This window comes from Sinocyclocheilus anshuiensis, unplaced genomic scaffold (assembly GCF_001515605.1).
Source record: "Sinocyclocheilus anshuiensis isolate Anshui unplaced genomic scaffold, SAMN03320099.WGS_v1.1 scaffold1160, whole genome shotgun sequence".
Lineage (NCBI taxonomy): Eukaryota > Metazoa > Chordata > Actinopteri > Cypriniformes > Cyprinidae > Sinocyclocheilus > Sinocyclocheilus anshuiensis.
The window spans coordinates 214,789-240,737 of record NW_015552641.1 but is presented as its reverse complement, the minus strand read 5'-3'; the positions used below and the strand labels follow the sequence as shown (position 1 = coordinate 240,737).

General features: G+C 38.1%; 4 protein-coding genes across 11 annotated transcripts in view; 3 read left to right on the top strand and 1 right to left on the bottom strand.

The window, feature by feature from the left end:
- Positions 1-3,590, top strand: part of skap1 (src kinase associated phosphoprotein 1) — a 32,006-nt gene extending 28,416 nt beyond the window's left edge. For all 6 annotated transcript variants that reach the window (XM_016458441.1, XM_016458443.1, XM_016458444.1 and 3 more), the window contains 2 exons: positions 2,054-2,147; positions 2,453-3,590. In XM_016458441.1, coding sequence (XP_016313927.1) covers positions 2,054-2,146 — 93 coding nt within the window. In that variant the 3' untranslated portion in view covers position 2,147; positions 2,453-3,590. The remainder of the gene's footprint in view (positions 1-2,053; positions 2,148-2,452) is intronic.
- On the bottom strand, positions 3,149-7,043 carry LOC107666924 (proteasome activator complex subunit 3-like). Of its 2 annotated transcripts, none has more exons than XM_016458446.1 (11): positions 6,875-7,043; positions 6,217-6,249; positions 6,058-6,120; positions 5,849-5,953; positions 5,685-5,736; positions 5,020-5,138; positions 4,868-4,936; positions 4,553-4,620; positions 4,284-4,338; positions 4,110-4,196; positions 3,149-3,966 (listed from the first exon to the last, which is right to left on the bottom strand). In XM_016458446.1, exons 1-11 carry the CDS (start codon positions 6,914-6,916, stop codon positions 3,886-3,888), a joined length of 774 nt encoding a protein of 257 aa, XP_016313932.1. In that variant the 5' UTR covers positions 6,917-7,043; the 3' UTR covers positions 3,149-3,885. The 2 variants fall into 2 exon arrangements, with proteins under 2 accessions (XP_016313932.1, XP_016313933.1); XM_016458447.1 differs by having other exon boundaries at positions 5,685-5,733.
- Positions 7,044-7,462: 419 nt separating this feature from the next.
- On the top strand, positions 7,463-21,157 carry LOC107666919 (next to BRCA1 gene 1 protein-like). The gene is given in 21 exon segments (XM_016458437.1): positions 7,463-7,685; positions 8,107-8,169; positions 8,348-8,366; positions 8,473-8,495; positions 8,635-8,817; positions 8,984-9,061; positions 9,322-9,500; positions 9,502-9,594; positions 9,903-10,154; positions 10,403-10,562; positions 10,650-10,895; positions 12,658-12,780; positions 13,718-13,793; positions 13,897-14,007; positions 14,869-15,045; positions 15,162-15,293; positions 15,459-15,924; positions 16,026-16,108; positions 18,938-19,004; positions 19,420-19,522; positions 20,245-21,157. Coding segments are annotated over 21 exon segments (2,916 nt in total). The 5' UTR covers positions 7,463-7,583; the 3' UTR covers positions 20,425-21,157.
- Positions 21,158-21,789: 632 nt separating this feature from the next.
- LOC107666933 (transmembrane protein 106B-like) overlaps positions 21,790-25,949 on the top strand; it is a 10,162-nt gene continuing 6,002 nt past the window's right edge. Inside the window, exons 1-7 of one of the 2 annotated variants that reach the window (XM_016458464.1) lie at positions 21,790-21,988; positions 22,836-22,965; positions 23,061-23,124; positions 23,247-23,400; positions 23,492-23,632; positions 23,777-23,820; positions 23,979-24,032. In XM_016458464.1, the coding sequence (XP_016313950.1) occupies positions 22,842-22,965; positions 23,061-23,124; positions 23,247-23,400; positions 23,492-23,632; positions 23,777-23,820; positions 23,979-24,032 (581 nt within the window). In that variant the 5' untranslated portion in view covers positions 21,790-21,988; positions 22,836-22,841. Of the gene's footprint in view, positions 21,989-22,798; positions 22,966-23,060; positions 23,125-23,246; positions 23,401-23,491; positions 23,633-23,776; positions 23,821-23,978; positions 24,033-25,949 lie in introns of both variants that reach the window. The other variant, XM_016458463.1, reaches the window with a different exon arrangement.

Genomic DNA, 25,949 nt, shown 5'->3' with positions numbered 1-25,949 from the left:
CGTGATAATGACAACATGGCGAATGTAGTATGTCCAGATTACATTCATACTACACGCATTCATACTATATAGAACATAGTTACTACTACTTTTTTTAGCAGTCATGAAGTAATTACTTATTCAAAATAAGTACCTACTCATGAGAGTATGCAATTTCGGACGCAGCCACTGATTCATTCCGGAACAAAACAAGTTACTTTCTTTATGATTGATTCATTGAATCATTTCCTCAGCTAATTTGTTCAAATCACTGATTCATTTAGGAATAAAACAAGTGACTTGCTGCATGCAAAATCACCCTTTTACCCTCATTAATTATTCCTTATTTTACTCTACTAATATAGTGGCTAGCTGTTCAGTGTACATGTATTGTGCACTCATTACTAAGGTGCATTATGGGAATGAATGAGTGCACATGATAATGTCAACTTTATTTTTGAACACCACTACAAACGGCTGTTACTTCAAATAGTGCATCAGGGTATAGAGGGTGATTTTGGACACATACCATCTTCATGAACAAACCATTGAATCATTTATGCAACCAATTTGTTCAAAACAAAGATTCGTTCAACTTGAGTGCCACATTTTTAGAACACTGTGACATGAACAAGACAATGGAAAAGGCATGATGTGAGCGCAACAGTCAAACATGTCTGTCTAGTGCATTATTGCATAGTAAAACAATGGAAAAGCTGTGCACTAAAATGCAAAACGCGCTCTGTGTGAATGGACCCTTCTGGCAACATTGGGTCTAAAATGTAAGTTATTCAATATTAACTTCTTGTTTACTGAACTGTCGTATGAGCACATCAATCTACACCTCCAACAATCCCCATCTGCATAGCTGCATGCGTCTCAGACAAAGAGCTCAAGTTCTTGGATGTACTGCTACCGAGGCGTTGATGCCGCAACGGCATTCAGCTCACCGTCCAGATGGATTTTATTCCATATAGCATCATTAAAGCGGCTCATCTGCATTGGCTGAGGACTACATTAAGCTCTCAGCACTGTGGTTGTGCTTAAAGAGGGGAAGGTAATTAGTTCCTACTCTCCTCAGCAGGCAGCGGATGGATGACATGCTCATCATGTCTAAATGTACAGTGTGTGCTGCTAGAATACTAAAGCTCTTAAAACACTTCAGTCTTTCACTATCAGTGTATCACATGTTCTTTAATCTCCTCAGTTATAAAACCATCCACCTGAATCTGTCTTCATTCATTTAAGGCCAGATCTGGGGCTCTCTCCACTCTTACTCTGAAGAGCTTTGGCCTGGAATAGCTCTTAAAGGTATTTGAAATTGGAGAGGAGTGAATCAAGAGAATGTTATGGTGGAAAAACAAAGAGCTTCAAGAAAATAATAAATTGAGATTTCCTCTGCTTCCCTCAAGGCATAACATGTTATTATACTTTTCCAGCACCGTGATATTATCATTTGTGCATCCAAGAACCACTGTTATCCAAACACTAGTCCCCTAACTTATGTCAATATCTCTAGCGGCAGATTCACCGCACACTTCTGTAATTACCACAGAAATCGGTAAATCGGTGTTTCAATATTTAAATTAACATTTACATTTGCATTCGAATGGCTGTATGCAGGTGCATGAAATTTTTGTTGTATTATAAACATCATGATACTTTGTTTTTATGTGCAGTTTTAAAGCCCTGATGATCCAAACAACTAAGTAAACATCCTTAAGAACACTATAAGTACCATCTCTCGCCACAGCATTTCATTTTCTCTGATTCTGCAGATAAAAATCCTCATCACACATGCATCAGTTCCTAAGTGGCTAAACTCAATGTTTCTGTGACAGAAGACTGCGTATGAATATAGATTGAACATATTTGGAGACAATATATATGCAAAAATGGCTATTATAATTTGTTTGCTGATGAATTGATTTTATATTTTGTATCTAATACAATGAAATTCATCCAATGTATTACCTTTGAACTAAATCAGTTGAAAAATAATTGGGCGCTGGTGTCTTCTGATCGTTGACCAAATCCTCACACAAGTGTCTGTATTTCTATTTGTCTAAACTAGGAATATAACATCCATGGATGGTGGATCGGAGAGCTGGATGGCGCTATTGGCATAGTCCCCAAGGAGTTTTTACATCCTGCTTATATTCTATGAGGTACTTGCATTCACAGAATCATTCTACATGATTACGTAGCTTATGGCATAAACGAGAACAAAAAAACACAACTTAAACTGAGAGTGAGAAATTGTGTAATTGTCATATTGTATCCATCAATGAACTTTACCACTGTCTTAAAGTTTCAGAAGTTTTCAAAATTGCGTCAGCATTAAATCCAGTCCCTCCATGCTGACACCTGCTGGAAATTATTGCAACTACAAAGATATATGGCAACATAATTTTAGATTCACACATTTAGAGATTCTTCAAACTGGTGTTAAATATTTTGTTTTCTTTTCTAGGTTTGCTTTTTGTGAAGATAACAGAATGTTCAGCGTTATAACACTTTAACACCTCATCATGGTTTGAGAACTGTCAATGATTAGATAAGAATGTGAATTCAACATGCATTTTAGTCCATTTATAGAACCTTAACCATATCTGAGACCAAATAGATTTTCTTAATTTTTTTTGTATATAAGCCTTTTTATATATTTCATGATTAGTGTACACTGAGGCTTGTCTAAATCTACATTTCACGGGTTTTCTGAATTGTTCAAACATAAGCCACATTAATGCAATTGGTGTACATAAGAAAAACATTTGTAGTGTAAGAACTTCTCATTTATCATCACTTAAAGGTTGTGTTCTATTTCAACAGCACAAAATATTGAATACAATTATCCTTTTTAATGTACAATTAAGACCGTGACTGCAAAGAGCCATTATCAGTTATTCTTTAGTATGTTGAAAGTTCTTAACTCTGCATTTGTTTTTGAAATTGCTTAGTTCACAGTACTACTAGCAATTTCAGTAGATATTACTCCATGGAAATAACCTGTCATACCACAGTTTAATTAAAATAAAAAGCCTTGCCACTTTGGACTCAAGTATACTTTTTGTGTAAAATTTAATTACATGTATTCAAATAGGGACTGCAAATCAAATTACTTCTAAAAATATTCAGGAAAAAAGCACAACACAAGAACAGCACTTAATGACGTGCCTTAAATGTATTGTAAAAACAATACTTTATTCAGCAAAATGTATCACAAATGACATTGGACAAAATGAAACCATAACAAGCTTCCAGAACTTGATGAATCAGTTATTTCAGATGAAAATATAATATTCCATCATGTAATAACTGTCAGATCACACTCCAAATAAAATCTCGCACAATAACTGCCTTGTTTCCACTTTAGCCTACATGTACATTTCAGATGAACAACATAACCTGCTTAAGTGAAATACAGCATCAATAAGAGCTTCTCTGCTTCTCAACCGGAGAAACAGAGCATCATGGGTAGATCCATAATCACTTAACCCCTAAGGAAGCTCAGAAACACTTGAAATGCATTCAAAAACTACATGGAATTTGGCTTTTCAAAAGATACAAAAATGAAATCCACTGTTGAAACATTTCTTTAAATAAAGAAAAACAAATCGGAGTCAGTTTCCTCGGGACGCACGCTCAGGCTCTGCCTTTATACATTTATACTGTCCGCTAAGAAACAAAAAAATAAAAATCAAAAAGGCCTCATTTTAAAGGGTTTAAAATCGTGACCATATTTTACAATTCTATCTTAAGTGGCATGTACTATTAGGCCAGATTGAGGTGTCCTTCTCTTGGCCTGGGTATAATGGGTAACAGGACTGCTCTAGAACCACCTGAAGGCTAAAGCTAGCTCCAAATGGTGGAACAACAGGCCAAGAATGAAAGGGGAGGGGGATCTTAGTACAGAGCATCTGTATTGCTGCTCCTCGGCCTCTTGATCTTCTCTATGTTCTTCAGGATCATGTCATGTAATGTTACCTGCAGTACAATTACATATTATTAAATCAATTATCACAACAACTCCCAGACAGCACATACATACAGTAATCTGACTTTCTGTACATCAAAATAAAGATAATATTTAAGATAATTTGCATTATTTCTGTTCTAGCAATACTTACGTATTGATTTCTCAGTTCTGACACTATGATCTTGAGGCTGATGTATTCTTTCTCATCAATCTCTGTCACCGTGCGACGATAATCCTCCTATAACAGTCAAAATATATATTATACATATATAAAATAATTACTGAATTCCTGATCTAAATGCTGTGTACTTTAGATATGACTTACAACATGAGGGTATTTTGCTATTTTGGAAACCAGCTTTGCCCTTGTGATGTAGTACCTGTAAAAAAGTTTTTTTTTTTTTAAATATGAAGGTAAAATAAAGTGTGCAAATCTTTGATTAACATTGACTTAAGATGATGATACAACAAATCTATCTAAAAATTTGTTGCCCATTCTCAATGGGAAAGTGCCCAAGCAACATCGCTCGGTGACACTGCCCAGCAACACTGCTCAAAAAGTTGCCCCGTGTATCATCACCTTTAGACACGTACCTGGAAATCTGATCTAAGAAAGAAGCTGCTTCCCCTTCCACTGTTCTGAGTTCAGTCACCGTCTCTTCCTGTGGATGGTGAAGATAAACAGAATCATAACTCCAGCTAAATGGCTGACAAAGTCTTTTTTCATTTGAAATTCCCTGACAATACCAAACATAAGGAATAATTTTTCTTTAAACAACAACAAAAAAATACAGTAAATTGCGAAGAATCACTGCTTGTCCTTTTATGTCTGCCTACAACAAATATAGCTTATGCTGTTACAAGACCTTCAATGTACCAAATGAAGAAATGAAAAATGTGGCACCGTACTTGAATTGAGACACCAAAATTGTTGCCATCTTCTATTCTTGGGATTAACAACTGAACCCACATCTTGACCTAGAAAACAAAGCAAATTACATTTATCCAACACACTTTTAAAGAGTGAGAGCATGTCTGAGACTATGGTTACATGGTCTTACCGTGTTGCATTTTTCTATGACAGTTCTGATTTCAGGCTTGACTTTTTCAATCAGCTCCACCAGCTTGCCATTGCTTTTCATCATTCCACCAGGCATGACAAAGACTTTGGTACCGCCAACTACAAACAGAAATCATAGGCCCCGTTTCTACCTGGTACTAACATGCATTTTCAGTGATTCGATCACAAGTGGTCAGGTGAGATACATTACCGTTTTTCACCTGGTAATCAACATGCATTCAAATGCATCTCTTGACCACTTGTGTTCAGATTTTGTCACACTCAACATCACTTTCACATGAGCACTCAGTGTGACGCACGAGTATTACTGAATGTACGAGTGAACAGGAAAGCCAGTGAATGAGATCATAATTCATGTGGTTTGGTCCAACTACACTATGAAAGCAATTTAATCTAATGTGTTTTCAGCTACCTCTGAAAGTGGTCAAAAGTAAAATGTTTTAGACCCCATTTACACCTGTATTTAGTGTTGTCCACTTTTGATTGGATTGACAAAAACGCATCTTAATACCAGGTGTAAACAGGGCCACAGGATAATGTAGGGAAGAGTGAGAGCAAGATGTTTTGGTATCAATATAGGTCTCAAATTGATTTTATTCACCTTACAAATTCAAGATACTGTTTTTATTAGGAAGGAAAACTCACCTTTGTCATCTCCTGCACCATCTTCGAGTTTCCTCTTTTTAGCATTTTGCTGCTGAGAAAATATTTCAAGGTTACTGGCTGATCTTTTTGTTTCATGCCAAACAGACAATCTTTTGCACAAAGCAACAGAAACCTATCCTATTAAGAGAAAAATGGCTTCTTACCCCCTCCAGTCCATCACGGATGTCTGTAAGTAGAATTGGGTCTGGCACCGTCAGATTGATCTCTGAATGAATTTCTTTTAGCTCACGGATATTAATTGTGGGATCCTTAAAAAAATCAAGACACAATCAAAAGGCTATCACACAAATTAATGTGTTAATCTGAATAAGTAAATGCCAAGAATGCACAATTTTTCCATTATTAAACTTGCCTTCAAAAACTGGTCCAGCTCTAACAGTTTCTTCGGGAAAAAGTTTGCAACCAAGTCTTCAGCCTAAATTTGAATAATTAAACCATAAGCTGTCCAACAGTCACAAAACCATGCATATATATAAATGTATATAAACTCTGTGTAAATGCAGCAGTTTACCTCTGCTGTAATTCGTTCCCTGAAAGCATCAACCTGGCAAGACAAGAATTATTCATATATAACTATAAACCACAAGACATGTAATACACAATCTGATTTTTGTTGTCACAGTTTATAATGTCGTGTTTTTGAAAGTCAATCACTTTCAGAAGAAAAAAAACGCAACCGGCGGCCCTTCTATTTTAAGACGCTGAATGTTTACAACATGTAACGTTACCATGAAATCGAGCCGTTTCCCGCTCTCCCGTGACTTGTTAAGCCTTCCTCGCGATCTTCACCGTAACCGCTTTACAACATAAACAAACGACTTTAATATACGTTTAGCTTAATGATGTTAAAATCGTGCTGAAACCACTATGCAGTTCTCCCGCAGCGGCATGCTGCTGTGCTAAAAACACGCTTCATCCACACACTCGCAGTTAACGCGCATGTGGGAGCTCTGGCTTCACCCTGAATATTTGATATGTATAATCTTCACATACTTTATTACAATATGTATTTTCTGCTTAAAACAGAACTGATTTCACAAGCATATATGTGAGTAAAAGTTAGCAAACACGCTCACGAGGTGACACGCGCAGCCGGCTAGCCGCAAGCTAACATTTACAAACGGTTCATCGGAGTGCTCTTAAAATAAGGGAAGCGGCGAGACATTTACCTTTTTTTTAATTTCATTATCCACCTTAAGAAGCGAAGACATCGTCTCAATTCAATAAAGGATAAAAGTAATGGATTGTCCTAAAAGCATTAACTAACCGTGTGGCTCACTAAACTGCTGTCAGCCACAAGGCACTTGCGCGCTTCTAGATGACGTAAACACTTCGAGACCATAGATGTAAATACATAGCCTTCAAATCTGTTCTGCCGTGTGGAAATATTTACTCTTCATTCATTTTGAATTTGATATCATCTGGAATATGCAGAATCATCTGACATTCATGACAAAAACAAATCAATACAATATAGTGTACATACTGACGATTCGCTGTAATCAGCATAGCTTCCGTGCTAAAACGGTATCTACCTATTCACACCTCTATGTTCGGGACGACTTCGAAAGACGTAGTGTGCATGCGTGCGTCATATTTTTCTCTGTAAAAATATTATTTGATGGAATCACAAGATAAGCACTTACAAGAAACTGTTAAATACTTTCACGAGCCCTCAAATATGTTTAATTTTATTATTTATTTAGGACCTAAAGTAAATCCGAGACACTTCCTCTGACGTGTTTTGGGGGCGTGTACAAATCTAGCGATGTAAACAAGAACGCAAAAGACAAGTCTGACAGTGTTGACACCACCACGGGCATTTATAGAGCGTCACATCCCCGCATCAAACGCATTAGTTGACTCTGGCTAACAGCCATGAACCTCCCCGTCACTGTCAAAGTGAACTTTAGGGGCAACGTGAAGAAATTTCCAGTCTTGGACACGAACAAAGCACAGTGGGAGACTGTGGAGGCCTGGGTAAGGAGTCATTAAGCCTTGCTGGGTGGCGTTTATGTGGGGACGTTTACATTTCTTGGTTCTGGAAGGCCGTAGCTGAGGCCTACATAAACAAACCTTAACCGGGGGTAACGTATAAGACGTTTAACCTTCAGTCAAAATATTTAATCCTATTATAGTAGATATGTATTAACATATATCACAGTTGGGTCTTTTATACAAACCCCAGTGATATCAATTGCAACTGTATCTGTCATTTGCTCTTGACCTTTCTGTTCGGCCATAAATCAGATGACAGCTTGTAAATAAATAATAACGTTGGAGAATAGCGATTTTCACTCTAATCTGCCTGTAACTCTTCGATGTCTTTAAGAAAGTCTGCAGTTCCTGATGGTGTTTGTTTACATTGTTAGTTGACTTAGTGCCTTTTTATAACTTGTAGATTAAAACTACATTCGGCCTGATCCATTTTCAAGTGAAATATTTTGACGAGGACAACGAGGAGGTAAATAATAACAGTTTAATAACGAGTTTATATCATTTTGAATATATCTGTGATTTCATAGTTTTACATTGATCGATTATATTTTTTTAAAGTATGAGTTTGACAAAAGTCGATTGACTATTGTTATAAACCTGTTTTCAAAAGTACTTCTATTGATATTGTCTTCTTATTTTTACAGGTGTGCATAAACTGTCAAGGTATGAAATACATTCAGTCTGTAGTGTTCAAATATTGATATCATAGTGAATTTAAAATATTATTGCCTATATTATTTATTATTTTATGTTATTATTATCATCACAGATGAGTATACAGAAGCTCTAAAGGTAAGAACACCAATCTTTTTTTCAGTCACAAGCCAAATCTGACCCATGCTGTTAAAAGTTATGCCATCATTATGATCATAATTGTAAAAAATCCCCAGGCTTTTAACACAATGTTGTCACGATTTATTATTTTATTTAGAGTGCATTTAAGCAGGCCAACCAGCTACACATGAATGTCTATAAGATGAAGGGTCAGGCAGAGGGTGGTGCAGTGAAGGCAGAGCTGAAAGAACTAAAGATAGATCCCAGACCAGCTCCGCCGTATCGAGCAAGGGTCAAGATGGCAGACAAGGAGACCCAGGTGACCCCCGAGCGGGACTCGGTAAGCAGTTTGCAGTCTTTTAATAAAACATACTATATGCCATCTTTATAGTGTGAGCTGCTTATTAGTTTATGCATATCTTGTTGAATAAGACATTGTTAATAATAATGGACTGGACTTATTACAGGCTGAGATCATTTCAGACTGAGTTGTTTTCCTTGAACAGGCTGTGGCCAAAGAAAACAAAGGGATGAAAACCGATGAGGAAGCAGTACCAACGTGGTTTAAATCCTACATGGACAGGGTACTGTATCCTAAAGAAAGTCTTATAATTTCATAGATCTTTGCTTTGATTTTTGCATGTAACAATAAAATTGCACCTGAGAAAACATGAGAAACTAGCATCTCATAATAAACACATTACTTTCTATTAGGGCTGCACGATTAATCGCATGCGATATTCAACGCGCAGCGTTAAATATCGCATGCGATTAATCGTGCAGCCCTACTTTCTATTGAATCTGGTCCAAATTGTTGCAAAATTGTTCTCAATCATCATTGCAGTTTAAAGATCAAGTGGTAAGGGAGGTGGTAGACAGGATGTGTAGTGAGTTTTCTGGCCAGTGTTGCACACACACAGCCTTAGATCCTCCCGCAGAAGAGCCAAGCACCTCTGGCACTCAGAAAGCTACGAGCTCCACCACGCTAAGGGCCTCTAGTTCAACTCCAAATTGCAGTAGTTGTGCCATGTAGTCATAAACACGATCCCAGCCACAACCTAAAGAGAACATGGACTCCTTTGTCTGTTCCTGAACGTGGAGTTACTCCAGAACCCAGGCAAGCCAAAATAATCACAATGTTGTGTGTCTTCTAGGGCTGTTCAAATTCAAAATTTTAGGAAATTACTCCAATTCCTGTTCCTGGGACTCTAGAATTGATTCCTCACCGTTGTTTGTGAAGAACATGTTCAACTAATCTGAACTTAAAAAGGCTATTAAAGAGGAGTCAGGTCCCTCTGATGGAATCGATTCCATCGATTTGGAATTGATTCTCGATTCCCAGCCCTAGTATCTTCTACGTAGCCTGAGTGGTGTTAAGAGATATAATTACACTTGCTAATTTGATTAATTTCTGCTCGTTCTCAGGTTTCTGAGGCGGGGTGACAGGACGGTGCGAAAGGCGGAGAGACAGCGGCTGAAAGCTGAGCGGAGGCAGCTTAAGGCCGAGGTGAAGGAGATCAAGAAGAAGCTGAGGCTGGAGAAGAGAGGTCTGCTGTGGAGTGGAGCCTCCAGTGGGACCGGCAGCTCGGGCCTTGCCCCCGCTCCCGCCACATCTTTAGGCCCAGGTCCAGCCCCAGCTCCGGCCCTGTGCCCAGACCCTCAAACATCCAGTCCAGAGTAAGGGCCACACTGAGAGGGGTCAGGGCTGGGTTGACCTCCCTACCCAGTCCAGAACAATCATTATCAAGATTATCACATTGTCTGTTATAGTTGAGTTATCGCTGGCAAGTGGATGGAACTACCTCAAAATGCACCCGCTGCCTTTATGTATTACGTCCTTTTTGTACTTTTTTGATATGAGCTACAAGGAAAAGACAGACACTGAAACAAAGCTGTTCTGACGATCCTCTGTGCACTCAAACCAGGGGTCCCAAGGTCTCCTGCTCCACCTTGGTGCCCACAATGACTGCCTTGTTTCTGGATGAGAATCTACCAGATGGCACTTGTCTGGAGCCAGGCACCAAGTTCATCAAGTACTGGAAGATGAGGAACACTGGCAACATCAGCTGGACTTCAGATACCAAGGTACTTTTTGAAACTCACTATAGGTTGAAAAGAATGTGTCTCCACACGTTGTGGGCTGCGTTTGCATGTGTGTTGTGTCTTTCGTAGTTGAGGTTTATGTGGGGCAACCTGACCCTGGGCTCACGGGAGCAAAAAGAAGTCGCAGTGCCCTTTCTGCAGCCTGGTCAGGTTGGTGTGGTGAGCGTGGCATTTGTGGCGCCCTTGCTGGAAGGCACCTACACGTCTCACTGGCGCCTGGCACACTGTGGGGTGCAGTTTGGGCCCAGAGTGTGGTGTAGCATTATAGTGGTGCCAAGTGCAGAGCAGAAACCCACCCACTGCAGCAAATCACTGGTGAGTCAACTTTAAGCCACAGTACGTTAATGTTTTCAAATATTGCCGGTTTAAGAGTTAACGGTCATGCCAACTGAGATCAAATACTGTAATATCTTCTCTTCTAGAGGACCGAACTTTGTCTAATGAGGAAAGATGGCATGTTCTGGTCAGGCACCAGAGATTGTGAAGTGTCTACCAGCTCTCGGAGAGAATACTACTTCCCCTCTGTGGACTTATTGATGGCACAGGTATGTGCATTGTTGGACACAAAGACACCACTGTATGTTTGTTTAGTGATGTGTGCTTTAGGCCTATCAAAAAAAAAATTCGAATTTCGAATATTCGTCGAATAAAAAAAAAAAAAATCCACATTCGAATGCAAAAATGTTGCATTCGAATTTTAGGTCTTCGTCAGCTGTCAGGCAGCCTTATCAGTGGCGCACGAAATGCGACGACAATGTAAGTGTCATTGCATTTTAATGCTTTTGTTAGACTATCCAGTTGAACCCACTAGATGCGGCGCTGCTACATTGTTCATTCAATATATTGCGGAAAACGAGAGCATCAGTGTGGAGAAGATGTTGTTTACGTCAAAACTGAAACCAAGCCGTTTACACAGAACGCATATTTATCAAATTTTCTAGAGGGACATCTATCAGCGTTGCACTCGCGTCTCGCAGAGAGCGGCATGTTTAGAAAGCCATGTAAAATTAATGCAAGTTCAACTTTTAAAAAACATGTCAAGGCCGAGGTGAAGGAGATCAAGAAGAAGCTGAGGCTGGAGAAGAGAGGTCTGCTGTGGAGTGGAGCCTCCAGTGGGACCGGCAGCTCGGGCCTTGCCCCCGCTCCCGCCACATCTTTAGGCCCAGGTCCAGCCCCAGCTCCGGCCCTGTGCCCAGACCCTCAAACATCCAGTCCAGAGTAAGGGCCATACTGAGAGGGGTCAGGGCTGGGTTGACCTCCCTACCCAGCCCAGAACAATCATTATCAAGATTATCACATTGTCTGTTATAGTTGAGTTATCGCTGGCAAGTGGATGGAACTACCTCAAAATGCACCCGCTGCCTTTATGTATTACGTCCTTTTTGTACTTTTTTGATATGAGCTACAAGGAAAAGACAGACACTGAAACAAAGCTGTTCTGACGATCCTCTGTGCACTCAAACCAGGGGTCCCAAGGTCTCCTGCTCCACCTTGGTGCCCACAATGACTGCCTTGTTTCTGGATGAGAATCTACCAGATGGCACTTGTCTGGAGCCAGGCACCAAGTTCATCAAGTACTGGAAGATGAGGAACACTGGCAACATCAGCTGGACTTCAGATACCAAGGTACTTTTTGAAACTCACTATAGGTTGAAAAGAATGTGTCTCCACACGTTGTGGGCTGCGTTTGCATGTGTGTTGTGTCTTTCGTAGTTGAGGTTTATGTGGGGCAACCTGACCCTGGGCTCACGGGAGCAAAAAGAAGTCGCAGTGCCCTTTCTGCAGCCTGGTCAGGTTGGTGTGGTGAGCGTGGCATTTGTGGCGCCCTTGCTGGAAGGCACCTACACGTCTCACTGGCGCCTGGCACACTGTGGGGTGCAGTTTGGGCCCAGAGTGTGGTGTAGCATTATAGTGGTGCCAAGTGCAGAGCAGAAACCCACCCACTGCAGCAAATCACTGGTGAGTCAACTTTAAACCACAGTACCTTGATGTTTTCAAATATTGCTATTTTAAGGTTTAATGGTCACGTTATAACAGTATTTCGAGAGATTAAATGCTGTACTATCTTCTCTTATAGAGGACTGATCTTTGTCTAATGAGGAAAGATGGCATGTTCTGGTCAGGCACCAGAGATTGTGAAGTGTCTACCAGCTCTCGGAGAGAATACTACTTCCCCTCTGTGGACTTATTGATGGCACAGGTATGTGCATTGTTGGACACAAAGACACCACTGTATGTTTGTTTAGTGATGTGTGCTTTAGGCCTATTTTGCTCCATGCGCCCTCTTGTGGCCTCAGGAAAGAAGCCAAAAGCTTTTTTCCCCCTAACTGAAATTACGCCTTTTAAATTCGAATTTAGTTTTTCAGTTATTTTGACAGCCCTAGTGTGCTTAACAACTAATGTCCAAAGTCTTGTTGTTTTCCAGGATCTGTTGTCCTTTGAGTTGCTGGATATAAACATTGTGCAAGAATTGAGCCTATCCAGTTGAACCCACTAGATGCGGCGCTGCTATGTTGTTCATTCATATATTGCGGAAAACGAGAGCATCAGTGTAGAGAAGATGTTGTTTACGTCAAAACTGAAACCAAGCCGTTTACACAGAACGCATATTTATCAAATTTTCTAGAGGGACATCTATCAGCGTTGCACTCGCGTCTCGCAGAGAGCGGCATGTTTAGAAAGCCATGTAAAATTAATGCAAGTTCAACTTTTAAAAAACATGTCTAAAGACGTTATGGTGGTTTTTCCCCATCCCACTGTATCTCATGTATTTAAATGAAGAAAGTAGCCTACTCTTTGTGATTGGTTTTCGGTCCTTTGTATTAAACTATACATACATGCATGGTGCTGTTTTTTTTCTAATTGTTTAAGCAACTTTATTAATTATATATGGTTTATAAACATTATTTTAAACACTATGCACTTTTTTCAAAGATAGTCGTGTTATTTTATTACACTTTGAAGAAACGTGCATAATATTTTGCTCCATGCGCCCTCTTGTGGCCTCAGGAAAGAAGCCAAAAGCTTTTTTCCCCCTAACTGAAATTACGCCTTTTAAATTCGAATTTAGTTTTTCAGTTATTTTGACAGCCCTAGTGTGCTTAACAACTAATGTCCAAAGTCTTGTTGTTTTCCAGGATCTGTTGTCCTTTGAGTTGCTGGATATAAACATTGTGCAAGAATTGGAGAAAGTCCCAGCCAACACTCCAGCTGGTAAGGCCTCATTCTGGTCACAATTATGTAATATTTCCTCAGGGTCTGTTCCTCAACGTCATGTGCATAATTAGTCTGGCCTCAAATTGTGTAATTTCCTCAGATATGACCCCCTGCGTATCTCCACCTTTTCATCATGGACCCTTGTTTGGAAAGCATGGAACGGGGCTAAGCAAAGTCGAGGCTGGACATTCAGGCAGGAGAAAAAGTCAAGGTTAGAACATCTTAAGTGGAATTTGAATTACTGATTTGTAGTTGCATCTAACAACCCCTATAGATTAGATCTAAATAATGTCTAAATAGAAGGATAGTTCCTATAAAGTTGCACTAAAGCAGAGTTACTCATTTGTTATTCATAAACTCGGAAATCAGTATTTGACATACAAACCACTCAAAAGTTTGGGGTTGGTAAGATTGAAATATTTTTAAAAGAAGTTTCTTATCCCCGTCAAGGCTGCATTTATTTGATCAAAAATACAGTAAAAACAGTAATATTGTGAAATATTACAGTTTAAAATAACTGTTTTCCATTTTAATGTATTTTAAAATGTAATTTATTCATGTGAATGCAAAGCTGAATTGTCACTTGATGCTTCAGAAATCGTTCTAAAATGCTAATTTGGTGCTCAAGAAACATTACTTTCATCAATTAATGCTACTTAATATTTTTGTGAAAATGTGAAGCATTTTTCAGAACTATTTGATTCATACAAAGTACAAAAGAACCGTATTTATTTGAAATAAGTGTCTTAACTGTCGCTTTTGATCAATTTAATGCATCCATGCTGAATAAAATAATTAATTTCTTGACAAAAAAAATAAAAATACTGACACCAAACTTTTGAATTGTAGTTCAAAATGAACTTGTAAGTTGCTTTTGCCAATAAATGATACTACACTTTTTCTCATTAACTTTTCTACTAAAACGTCATAAGAGTAGCACAAACAGTGTACCTGGAGGATAAATGACCTCCAATTAGTTTTTTACATTTAACAAACAGATTTAACATGATCTTTTTGTAAATCAAAGCCTTTGTGATTGAATCATAGACTGATGTGGCTTGTTCTCCATTAGTGTTGCAGCCTCAGAGACAGAATGAACTTCTGGACGTTCCCGGCAATGAGGAAGGAGATGAAGACATCAGTGGGACCCAGTTTGTGTGCGAGACTGTGATTCGCTCTCTCACTCTCGAGGAGGAACCAGAGCGCAAGCCTCAACGCAGGGCCTGGCCCAACCTGAGGAGGCATGACGGTGAGCTTCTGTCTGCTGTATAAGTGCTTACAGAACTCAATGCTTTGTTCATTTACCCAATAGATATTTCAGAGGTTACTATCATTTTGTTAATTTTGCTTCTAATTATTTTGCAGTTCATGACACTGCTCGATTTCAGGAGAGATCATTACTGGTGAATAACGACAGACCTTTGGCAAACATAAAGAGGCCTGAGGCTCCAGTCCCTGTGCCAAAGCCAGTTAAAACAGAGGAAACTGTCATACCAGGTGTGCATGTTCCTCCTTCGTTGTTTTTTTTTTTTTTTTTGTCACTGTTTTAATGCACTGTTGCATACTGAAAGTGTGCCCTTCTGCTTGGGCCTGCTAAAAATAAACATGCCTTTTCTACTTGAGCTGTACCTTCTTTCAACTTACACTTGGTTATTTTCACAGTCTTTTCAGAAGCATTGTTTGGCTCAAATGAAAACCTCTATACCGACCCAGCTGCACAGGACGAGAATGAAGAAGAAGTGGAACAAAAGGGACACGAAAATGATCAAGAAAAAGAGGAAGAAGCAGGAGAGTGGGATGAGGTGAACAGCCAGGTGTCCTCTGCCTCATCAGAGGACTATATTGTCATCCTGCCTGACTGCTTCGATACTTCCAGGCCCCTGGGAGAATCGATGTATAGCTCAGCAATGTCCCAGCCTGCAGTCCCTCTTGCCAAAGAGCCAGAGGCACCACAAATCCAGAGCACGGCTGAAGGAGAGAACGAGGAGCCCATCCCTGTTCCAGCTCTTCAAAACAGCCTGAAGCGGATGCTCTGCACCTCTCAGATACTGGACACTCCTCCTCTAATTCCAGAGATGGTACCTCCACCCATAGCTCTTTCGCCAGCCCCATCTCTTCGAACGCACAGGTTAAAAAATATTCAGAGAATCCTCAAAATCTAGAGTGAATGCAATGTATTATTATGCACTGACTTTCATTTGTTTTAAACGCTTCATGATTCTTTTGCAGATCAGTGAGATCTCATGATCTTGAGTCAGGACCAGGGGCCTCTGAAGACAACACCTCATGTCAACCTGACGATGACTCAAGTGGTGAATTTCCATGTCTGCTAGACTCGGTGTCAGTTGTGTGAAGAAAAAAAAAAGTATAAATCAAACTTAGGTTAAAGTTTCTCGACTGTATGCAACTGTTAACATCATACAATGTTATCATTTTGGCTGAAAATGTTTATTTTTAAATAACTAAATAAATATAAACACACATTCTAATTACTTTTTATTTAATTATTGTTTTTATTTAATTTTTTGGTGTGTGTGTGTGTGTGTGAAATTATTGTTTTGGAAGTAGTGTCAAGCATTTTTAGGTTAAAAGTTTTTAAAGTGTGAGGAGGTATGAAGAATTCACCAAGAAAAAGCAATAAATACAATTTAAAAAATATATTCAAAGAGATGTAAAAATGATTATTTACTTATTAAATGTTTATTATTATTATAGGTGGGCATATATTTCTTTAGTTTTGTGCCTTGTTTTATTCAAATAGTCAGGAAGACTGTCTTTGACATTTTAACTAAATGTTGTGTAACTAAACTAGTTATGTAGCTTTGAGCCATTTAAAAAAAATTGTGTGACAGAATTGCATATCTGTTCTTTGCCCTAGGTTGCAGATCAGATCATTTAGAGGCCCCTGTTAGTGCCTTTGAGACCTGCGGCTCCCAGGATCTCAGGTAAAACAACACCGTTAGGTCATCCTTTTGAGCTATTGTTCTGCTTCCATGCATTACAGGCATCACATTATAATATTTAGTTCAGGATGCATATATTTCAGGAAAGAGAGAAAGATCAGGTTTTAAATATATACTTAAATGTAGTTTTTTTAATGCACCTTTTTCTCAAGCTGAAAGCTTGAATGCAGCAGAAGCGGAAGTAGCTCTGCAGGCAATGTTTCCTGTGGTTGACCACAGCTGTTTTCTTTGTTGTCATAGTATGGTTAACATTTTTTTTTTTTTTTAAATATAAAAAATATCTTTAAATATGCACACCGTTTAACAGTTAGGTCAAGTTATGGATGTTCACTTAGCTGTTTCTCTTCTTGTTTTGCTTCATGACGGTTTCATGAATGTTCTAGGTTTCATGAATGTCTCTAGTCCTTCTGTTTTTTGGCACGCTACTATTATGACACGACCTTTTGTTCCTGTTTTTATTCTTCTGCAGGGCACGTCACGGTGGTCTGACAGAGGGGCTGGTGAAGGGAGCTCTCTCTGTGGCTGCCTCCGCTTATAAAGCACTCTTTACAGGCCAGAGCACACCTGCACAGGTGAGATATTTTTCCTCATCAGTGCACAACACACTAGACCAGAGCATAAACAGCCACCATATAGTGACTTTCTTTTTATTACACTACCGTTCAAAAGATTGGGGTCGGCAAGATGTTTCTGAAATAAGTCTTTTATGCTCACCAAGGCTTTATTTGATCAAAAATACATTAAACGTAATATTGTGAAATATCATTATAATTTTAAGTAACTGTCATTTATTCCTGTGAATATTCAGAAGTGTTTTTTTTTTTTTTTGTCACTGTTTTAATGCACTGTTGCATACTGAAAGTGTGCCCTTCTGCTTGGGCCTGCTAAAAATAAACATGCCTTTTCTACTTGAGCTGTACCTTCTTTCAACTTACACTTGGTTATTTTCACAGTCTTTTCAGAAGCATTGTTTGGCTCAAATGAAAACCTCTATACCGACCCAGCTGCACAGGACGAGAATGAAGAAGAAGTGGAACAAAAGGGACACGAAAATGATCAAGAAAAAGAGGAAGAAGCAGGAGAGTGGGATGAGGTGAACAGCCAGGTGTCCTCTGCCTCATCAGAGGACTATATTGTCATCCTGCCTGACTGCTTCGATACTTCCAGGCCCCTGGGAGAATCGATGTATAGCTCAGCAATGTCCCAGCCTGCAGTCCCTCTTGCCAAAGAGCCAGAGGCACCACAAATCCAGAGCACGGCTGAAGGAGAGAACGAGGAGCCCATCCCTGTTCCAGCTCTTCAAAACAGCCTGAAGCGGATGCTCTGCACCTCTCAGATACTGGACACTCCTCTAATTCCAGAGATAGTACCTCCGCCCATAGCTCTTTCGCCACCCCCATCTCTTCGAACCCACAGGTTAAATCACATTCAGAGAATTGGATAATAATTTTTTGACTAATTAATAATGCACAGTGAATGCAATATATTATTATACATGGACTTTAATTTGTTTTAATCGCTTCATGATTCTTTTGCAGATCAGTGAGATCTCACGATCTTGAGTCAGGACCAGGGGCCTCTGAAGACAACACCTCATATCAACTTGACGATGACTCAAGTGGTGAGTCCCCCATGTCTTGGTGTCAGTTGTGTGAAAAAAAAAAAAATTGTAAATCAAACTTTGGTTAGAAGTTTCTCAGTTGTATGCAACAGTTAACATCATACTATGTTATAATTTTGGTTGAAAATGTTTATTTATATTTAGCTAACTAAATAAATAAAAACATACTTTATTATTATTATGATTATTATTTTATTTTGTGTGTGTGTGTGTATGTGTGTGTGTGTGTGTGAAATGATTGTTTTGGAAGTAGTGTCAAGCCTCTATAGGTTATACGTTTTTAAAGTGTGTGGAGGTATGAAGAATTCAGTAAAAGCAATAAATACAATTTAAAAATATATTCAAAGAGATGTAAAAATTATCATTAAATTATTAAATATTTATTATTATTATAGGCAGGCATATATTTCTTCAGTTCTGTACCTTTATTTATTTAAATAATCAGTAAGACTGTGTTTGACATTTTAACAAAATGTTGTGTAGTTAAACTAGTTGTGTAGCTTTAAGCCATTTAAAAAAAATGTGCGACAGAATAGCTTGTCTGTTCTTTGCCCTAGGTTGCAGATCAGCTCATTTAGAGGCCCCTGTTAGTGCCTTTGAGACCTGCGGCTCCCAGGATCTCAGGTATAACAACACAGTGAGGTCATCGTTTTGAGCTGTTGTTCTGCTTGCATGCATTACAGGCATCACATTATAATATTTAGTTCAGGATACATGTACATATTCAGGAAAGTGAGAAAGATCTGGTTTTGAATATCTACATACAAGCTTGATTTCAGCAGAGGAGGAAGTAGCTCTGCAGACAGTTTTTTTTTCCTGTGGTTGACCAGTGTTTTCTTTGTTGTCATTTTTAAAAATTCCTTTAAACATGCACACCATTTAGCACGTTGGGTCGAGTTATGCATGTTCCACTTAGCTGTTTCTCTTCTAGTTTTGCTTCATGACGGTTTCATGAGAGTTAATCTCTCTAGTCCTTCTGTTTTGTTGGCACGCTACTATTATGGCATGACCTTTTGTTCCTGTTTTTATTCTTGTGCAGGGCACGTCACGGTGGTCTGACAGAGGGGCTGGTGAAGGGAGCTCTCTCTGTGGCTGCCTCTGCTTATAAAGCACTCTTTACAGGCCAGAGCACACCTGCAGAGGTGAGACATTTTTCCTCATCAGTGCACGACACACTAGACCAGAACATAACCAGCCACCATATAGTGACTTTCTTTTTATTACACTACTGTTCAAAAGACTGGGGTCGGTAAGATGTTTCTGAAATAAGTCTTTTATGCTCACCAAGGCTTTATTTGATCAAAAATACATTAAACGTAATATTGTGAAATATCATTATAATTTTAAGTAACTGTCATTTATTCCTGTGAATATTCAGAAGCCATTACTCTTCAGTAGTCTTCAGTGTTACATGATCCTTCAGAAATGATTCTAATATGCTGATTTGATACGCAAGAAACATTTCTTATTATCAATGTTGAAAATAGTTGTGATGCTTAATTCTTTTGTGGAAACCATAATGTTTTTATTTTCAGGATTCTTTAAATAAAAAGTTCAAAAGTTCGAAATATTTTGTAATATTATAAATGTCTTCAGTCACTTTTGATCAATTTAATGCATCCTTGCTGAATAAAACTATCGATTTCTTTCAAAAAACAAATCTTACTGACCCCAAACTTTTGAACAGTAGTATACTATTTCTAGAAAACAACTGTATATGAAAAGTTGGTCCTATAATCATGGTAGTTGCATCATGCCTTGTGTACGTCAGTCTGGATTTTCTGCATTCTTTGTTATCTTTAAATCCTAGCTTTGACATGTGAGTGACCTTCAACATACTAACTTTGGTTTGATTGTCTTTCAGCGGCCTGCTGTTGACCCAGCCTGCGAGGATGCCTCCATGATGGCTGTATTACAGGAGATGGGTTTCAGTAACCAGCCGCTCAATCAAAGGTTGCTGAGGAAGCATCACTACAATTTGCTTGATGTGGTCAACGAGCTGGTGCAGTTGACCGACAGCGAATGGCACATCTCTAGACATTAGGAAGCACCGAGCAACCTCAATAAAGTATAAGAATTGTAAACGATTTCATCATGTTGCAGCATTCTGTCAGAACAGGAGTGGGGTGATGGTGAAATATTGAAATGATCTCTGATGGTCTGTTGTTAGAGAAATAGTTTGGACTCTCGAAAAAGAGAACTGTATCACTATAACAGACCATAGCTGCAATGATGCAATTACTTGATTGTACAATTTTAGTTTCACGTTTATATAGGACATTATGAATGAGGAAACAACAAAGTTTAATAAGCAGTCTTAATGCTTTCTTTATTCAGTGTGTGTGCCCACCTAACACGTATAGACTGCTGTTAGCTAGGCTTCAGGTATCTTTTGTACTGCTTGATTAGATAAGAGGATAAATTTGAGACAATGCCCAGAGGGTTTCGGTTTGTTTGAGCACTTTTGCCTCTCAGAGGAAAGATATAAAAATAAAAGCCTGCATTGATTTTGTTTTTTGTCACAGTGACCTCTATATTTGTATATCTTATTTTAAATCACACTAATTCATATATCACACTAAGGCGGTGGGCTGCCAAACTTATAGGAATGTGCAATGAGTGTATTAGTCATGCTTAACACAACCAGTGATTGATTGGTCAAAGTTTTTGCTAGGCACCAGTTTTGGTCATTTTCATGTGCAATGTATTACTATGAACTGAAGGCTTATCAACATGGCTTTTTGTGTCTAGCATAGTGAATAAAAAACATTCCATTATCATTTCTGTGTGTTTGAGTTATTTGCATTGCATAATCATAAATGTTCTTGCTATTGTTCAAATCACCCCAATCAGCAAAACTATGTTTGGTTAATGTGCATCTGACTCTGAATGTTCTAAAGGTTAAAATAGTTACTCCTTTAGCCAGCTTCCTCCTATGAGGCAGGAACTGAGCACAGATTCCCCAACCCACAAGATTTTGTTTTTGGTTATAGTGTTTAAATTATATTTCTGTTAATTGTAAAATGATTAAACAAATTATTATGTTGGATTCCCAAAGCTTTATTGGATTGTGTAAAAGAATGTTATGCATGTTGTACTGGAATAATCACAGTAGATCTAATATAATTTTTTTTTGTCAAGAGATTTCGAAAAAGGAAAAAAATTGTATATATATATATATATCTCTCTTTTTTGTTTTTTTCAAAATTCACTTCTCTTTCAATATATTTTTAAATTGATAACGTTTTTTCTTGGTGAATTCTTTACAACACACATTTAGAAAACCTCTACAAAGGCTTGACACTAATTCCAATATGATAATTCCAATGTATGCAATTTCCCTACAAAATGCTGTAGTATCTAACGAGATTGTATTCATCCGTAGTCCATCAACACGCAGTATCGATTATGAGCAGCAGATGGCGACACCAAACAGCTGAAGAGGAACAAAGAGGGAAGTAGCTGCGTACTCGAAAGCTCCAAGCTCATACACGAGTCTTGAAGGAAATTCGGGTGTAGAGTCTTTAATAACTCACGAAACAAATGACCTTAGTCTGTGGGAAAGAGTAAATCGAGATATAAAACAAGAATGTTCCGATGAATTCACGGTAGGTGGAGATTTGACAAACGCATTTAGTAATGTTTTGACACGAGAAGAAGTGTCATGATGACGTTAAGGAAAGTGACATGAATTCGCCAAGTCTTTTGTGATTTAAAACTATCCGACATTGTGAGGATGAGTGTGTACTTGTATCTCTCTTAAAATGGTGTTAGTTTGACATATTATGACTGTTTAAAACGCATAATTATTGTTGCCTACCTAGGCAAACCTAGACGCGTTTGGAGCTACAAATGCTTTCTAGGCGAGCAGCAGCTCAATTTATCAGTTGTTTTGATGTTTTACAGCTTGACGAAATAACTCAGCTAACGCTAAATAATTTTAACATTTCATTGCATTTACCGCAGTCATCTTTAGCTACCATAGTCGTTGTTTGTAACGTAGAATTATGAACTATTGCGCTGCACTCTTCCATGCCACTTTAATTCAAATATAAATGTATGTAAATTGAGAGAATAATGACTTGCATAAATATTACTATATAAATAACAATTCTAAGTGAACTTTTCCACTGTCACGGAAACTGTGCCATTTAAGGTCTTTGATTGATCAAATTATGAAACTTTGAATCATTTTCATAATGATCTTTGGAGTTTTATGGTTGTGGAGCTTATTGTTTTACTGTAGCTTTACAGTGTGACCTACAGTGGATGTTTTGGAGACAGTTTGGTTCATTAGTGTCATGTATAACTAGAACAATACAATCGCTTTTACAGTAACCTTAAGTAAAAGATTTTCTTTGCAATTACGTACCTACAACAGGCAAACCTTAGTGAAGCTGTCTTATTGTTAATTGTAGAGGCCTTTAGTTTTGACCCTGCATCTTCTGGAAATAGAGCAGTATGTCCCAGAATAAACATGGAGAGAAACGGAGGCTTTCCAAATGGTTGGACTATGGCAGTATCAATGGAGAAGGACAGACGGATCCATGTCCTACCTGTCAGGGCACAGGACGCATTCCGAGAGGCAAGTTTCAGTAGTTGCAAATAACGTTTTGTTTGTAGTTTCGGCTTTTAAACGCACTCACCCTTATTCTGTCCATCTTTTCTTGACATCCTCAGGTCAGGAGAACCAACTCGTGGCAGTCATTCCTTGTAGCGACCAAAGGCTGAAACCTCACCACACGTCAGTATCACTATGACAGTATCACTAACTCTACTTCTGTAATTGTCAGTTTCAGGGATTAATAAAATGTGCTTGTCATGTCAGTTATCTCAAACTAATGTACATGGTTTCATGTCCCACAGGAAACTGTATGTGTTTATATCAGTGGGGCTTTGCCTCTTGATCTGCTCACTGATCCTGTTTTTCCTCTTCCCACGGAGTATGGATATGTCAGCTGTGGAGCTAAAGTCATCTATGGTCTATTTCACTCCAGATAAAGTAAAAATGGTGATCACGGTAAGTGTGTGTAAATGTCACACTAAGATTTGCCTGCTGTATTGCATTATATATAACTTGTAATCCTCTGTCTGTATTATCCATTCTTTAGCATGAAATGAACCTTACCAACCAAAACTTTGTCAGTATCACAGCTGATAATCTTAGTGTGCAATCATTCGTTTTTGAGACGGTGGTTGGCAACAACAAGTTCCCCAATGTCACCATACTGCCTCCTCGATCACAGAAAAAGGTAAAACTTTGAGCAAACGTATATAATATAAAGCATTTTTCTATTTTCTCATATGCATTAAAAAAAAATCTTGAAAGTCTCTGATCCTGACAATCAAAACAAATCTTAAATAAAGATGTCATTCATTTTTTTTTCATCTTTCAGATTAAATTTATAGCCGACATTGTTATTGAGGACTCTGGCCTAAAGTAAGTAATACTTCAATCAATATCTATGTCTCATCATTAAGGTCTTTAATCATTATGTACTGTTTTCCACTATAATCCCAATGTATATGACATCATGTGAACTCTCAAGTACTCAAAATATACTTAGAAACTTTCTCTAATGTCTATTCCTTTTACAGTAATTACTGCAAGTCACGTTCCATTCAGATTCACACCTTATTCTTGCATTTGCAGTAAGTATTCATCTTTATTGCATCAGCTTTATTTTAAGATTTCTATTAGCATGCTTGGTGCTATTTTGCATATTTGGTGTAACTTGTAAATGTATCTAAATGCTATTCACTGTCAGCGCTGATTCAACCAATGACTTGTATTTCAGTCCATGTGTAATGTTAAATCATGCTAGAGTATAAACGGTTTATACTCTATGTGAAGTTAAATATTTAAGAAGATAATATCTATTGATTAGATCTGTTGAATCTTACTGATACATTATAGGAACAGGTTAAACAAGTTTAAATTTAGCCACTGCAGTCTCTCAAGAAATATGCAGCAATGTTCATCTTTACATAACACGCAAATACTTGGTGTAACCATAGTGGTGTAAATTTTGATAAATTAACAGATGTAATACAAGCATAATAAAAAATAGAAAGTACAGTATTTAACAGTAAATGCTTGTAATTATGACTGACATACAATAGCTTGTGCTATTCAGTGAGGTCTAGAGCAGTGATTCTCAAGTAGGGCACTGAAGACCACTAGGGGGCCTCAACAAACTTCCAAGGGGAACCTAGAAATTTGCTGAGGTCCCCTAACCACTGTTGTAGACCTTACAAGCACAAGTTATTGTATTCATGTACCATGAAATGTTCCCTAAAGATCAGTTTTTGTTTCAAAGAGCTTGGACCAGCGCCAAGATGAAATACTGAGTTTTTTAAAATCTATATATCTCTATAACTCAAATTTGTTATAGGCCATGACACAGAAATGGTCACTGTAGTTAAACCAAGTGAGATATTCATTTTTTTTCTGACTGTCAGTCATGTGAACTTTATGGACTATATTGACATTTTATAGATAAAGTGCATGACATAAAACAATACACGCCCATAGTAAAATATGTAAACTACTGTTCATGTTTGGGGTCAGTTTAAAACCACTGTTTTCTATTTTATTATATTATAAAATGTAACTTATTCATGTGATGGCAAAGCTAGATTTTCAGTAGCCATTACTCCAGCCTTCAGAGTCACATGTTCCTTCAGAAATCATTCTAATATGCTAATTTGATGCTCATATTATTATTATCAATGTTGAAAATAGTTGCGCTGATTAATATTTTTGTGGAAACTGATAAATTTTTTCATCATTCTTGATGGATAGAATGTTTAAAAGAACTGCATTTTGATAAATTTAATGCATCCTTGTTAAATAGTACCAACAAAATATTTTTTGACAATATTTTTAAATATTTTTAATAATAATTCATTTTAAATTTTTATATATATATATTAAAGGGGTCATATGAAGTTGCTAAGAATGAACATTATTTTGTGTATTTGGTGTAATGAAATGTTTATGCAGTTTAAGGTTAAAAAAAAAAAAAAAACATTTCCACATAATGTACATAATTGTTGCTCCTCTATGCCCCGCCTTTCTGAAACGCAGCGATTTTTACAAAGCTCATCGGTCTGAAAATCGAGGTGTGCTCTGATTGGCCAGCTATCCAGTGCGTTGTGATTGGCCGAATTCCTCACGCGTGTGACGGAAATGTTACGCCCTTTACCATACTGTGATGCCGTGTCCCAGCGCGACGAGACAAAAACAATAAAACCCATTACAAACGAGGCATTTGTTGCATCCAGTGGGGACATAATGACTGATTATGATGACTTGTACTGTCTTTTTACGCGTTGCATCGCGCCGCGTAAACATAAAACCATGTCTGCATTTGTGATCGGAGAAATGACAAACAACTAGCACTGCTCTACACGGCTCAAAACTCGCGTTTGAATTGTCAGTGGCAAATTCTTTAAATATGAAAACGTACTTACAGGCTGTGAGTCAGCATTATTTGTCAGAACACCAGCATTGTAGGCTACTCTCCCAGGAAACAGTCCTCATCCTCCATAAAATGCGCTGCACAC

Bases quoted from the DNA above. Each gene is read 5' to 3' on its own strand.
- LOC107666924 (XM_016458446.1), bottom strand. From the start codon at position 6,916: ATGTCTTCGCTTCTTAAGGTGGATAATGAAATTAAAAAAAAG. The intron at 5,737-5,848 runs GTAAGAAGCCAT...ATATTTTCTCAG, and splicing joins TCCGTGATGGACTGGAGGGG to CAGCAAAATGCTAAAAAGAG. The intron at 4,937-5,019 runs GTAAGACCATGT...TTTGTTTTCTAG, and splicing joins TCATAGAAAAATGCAACACG to GTCAAGATGTGGGTTCAGTT.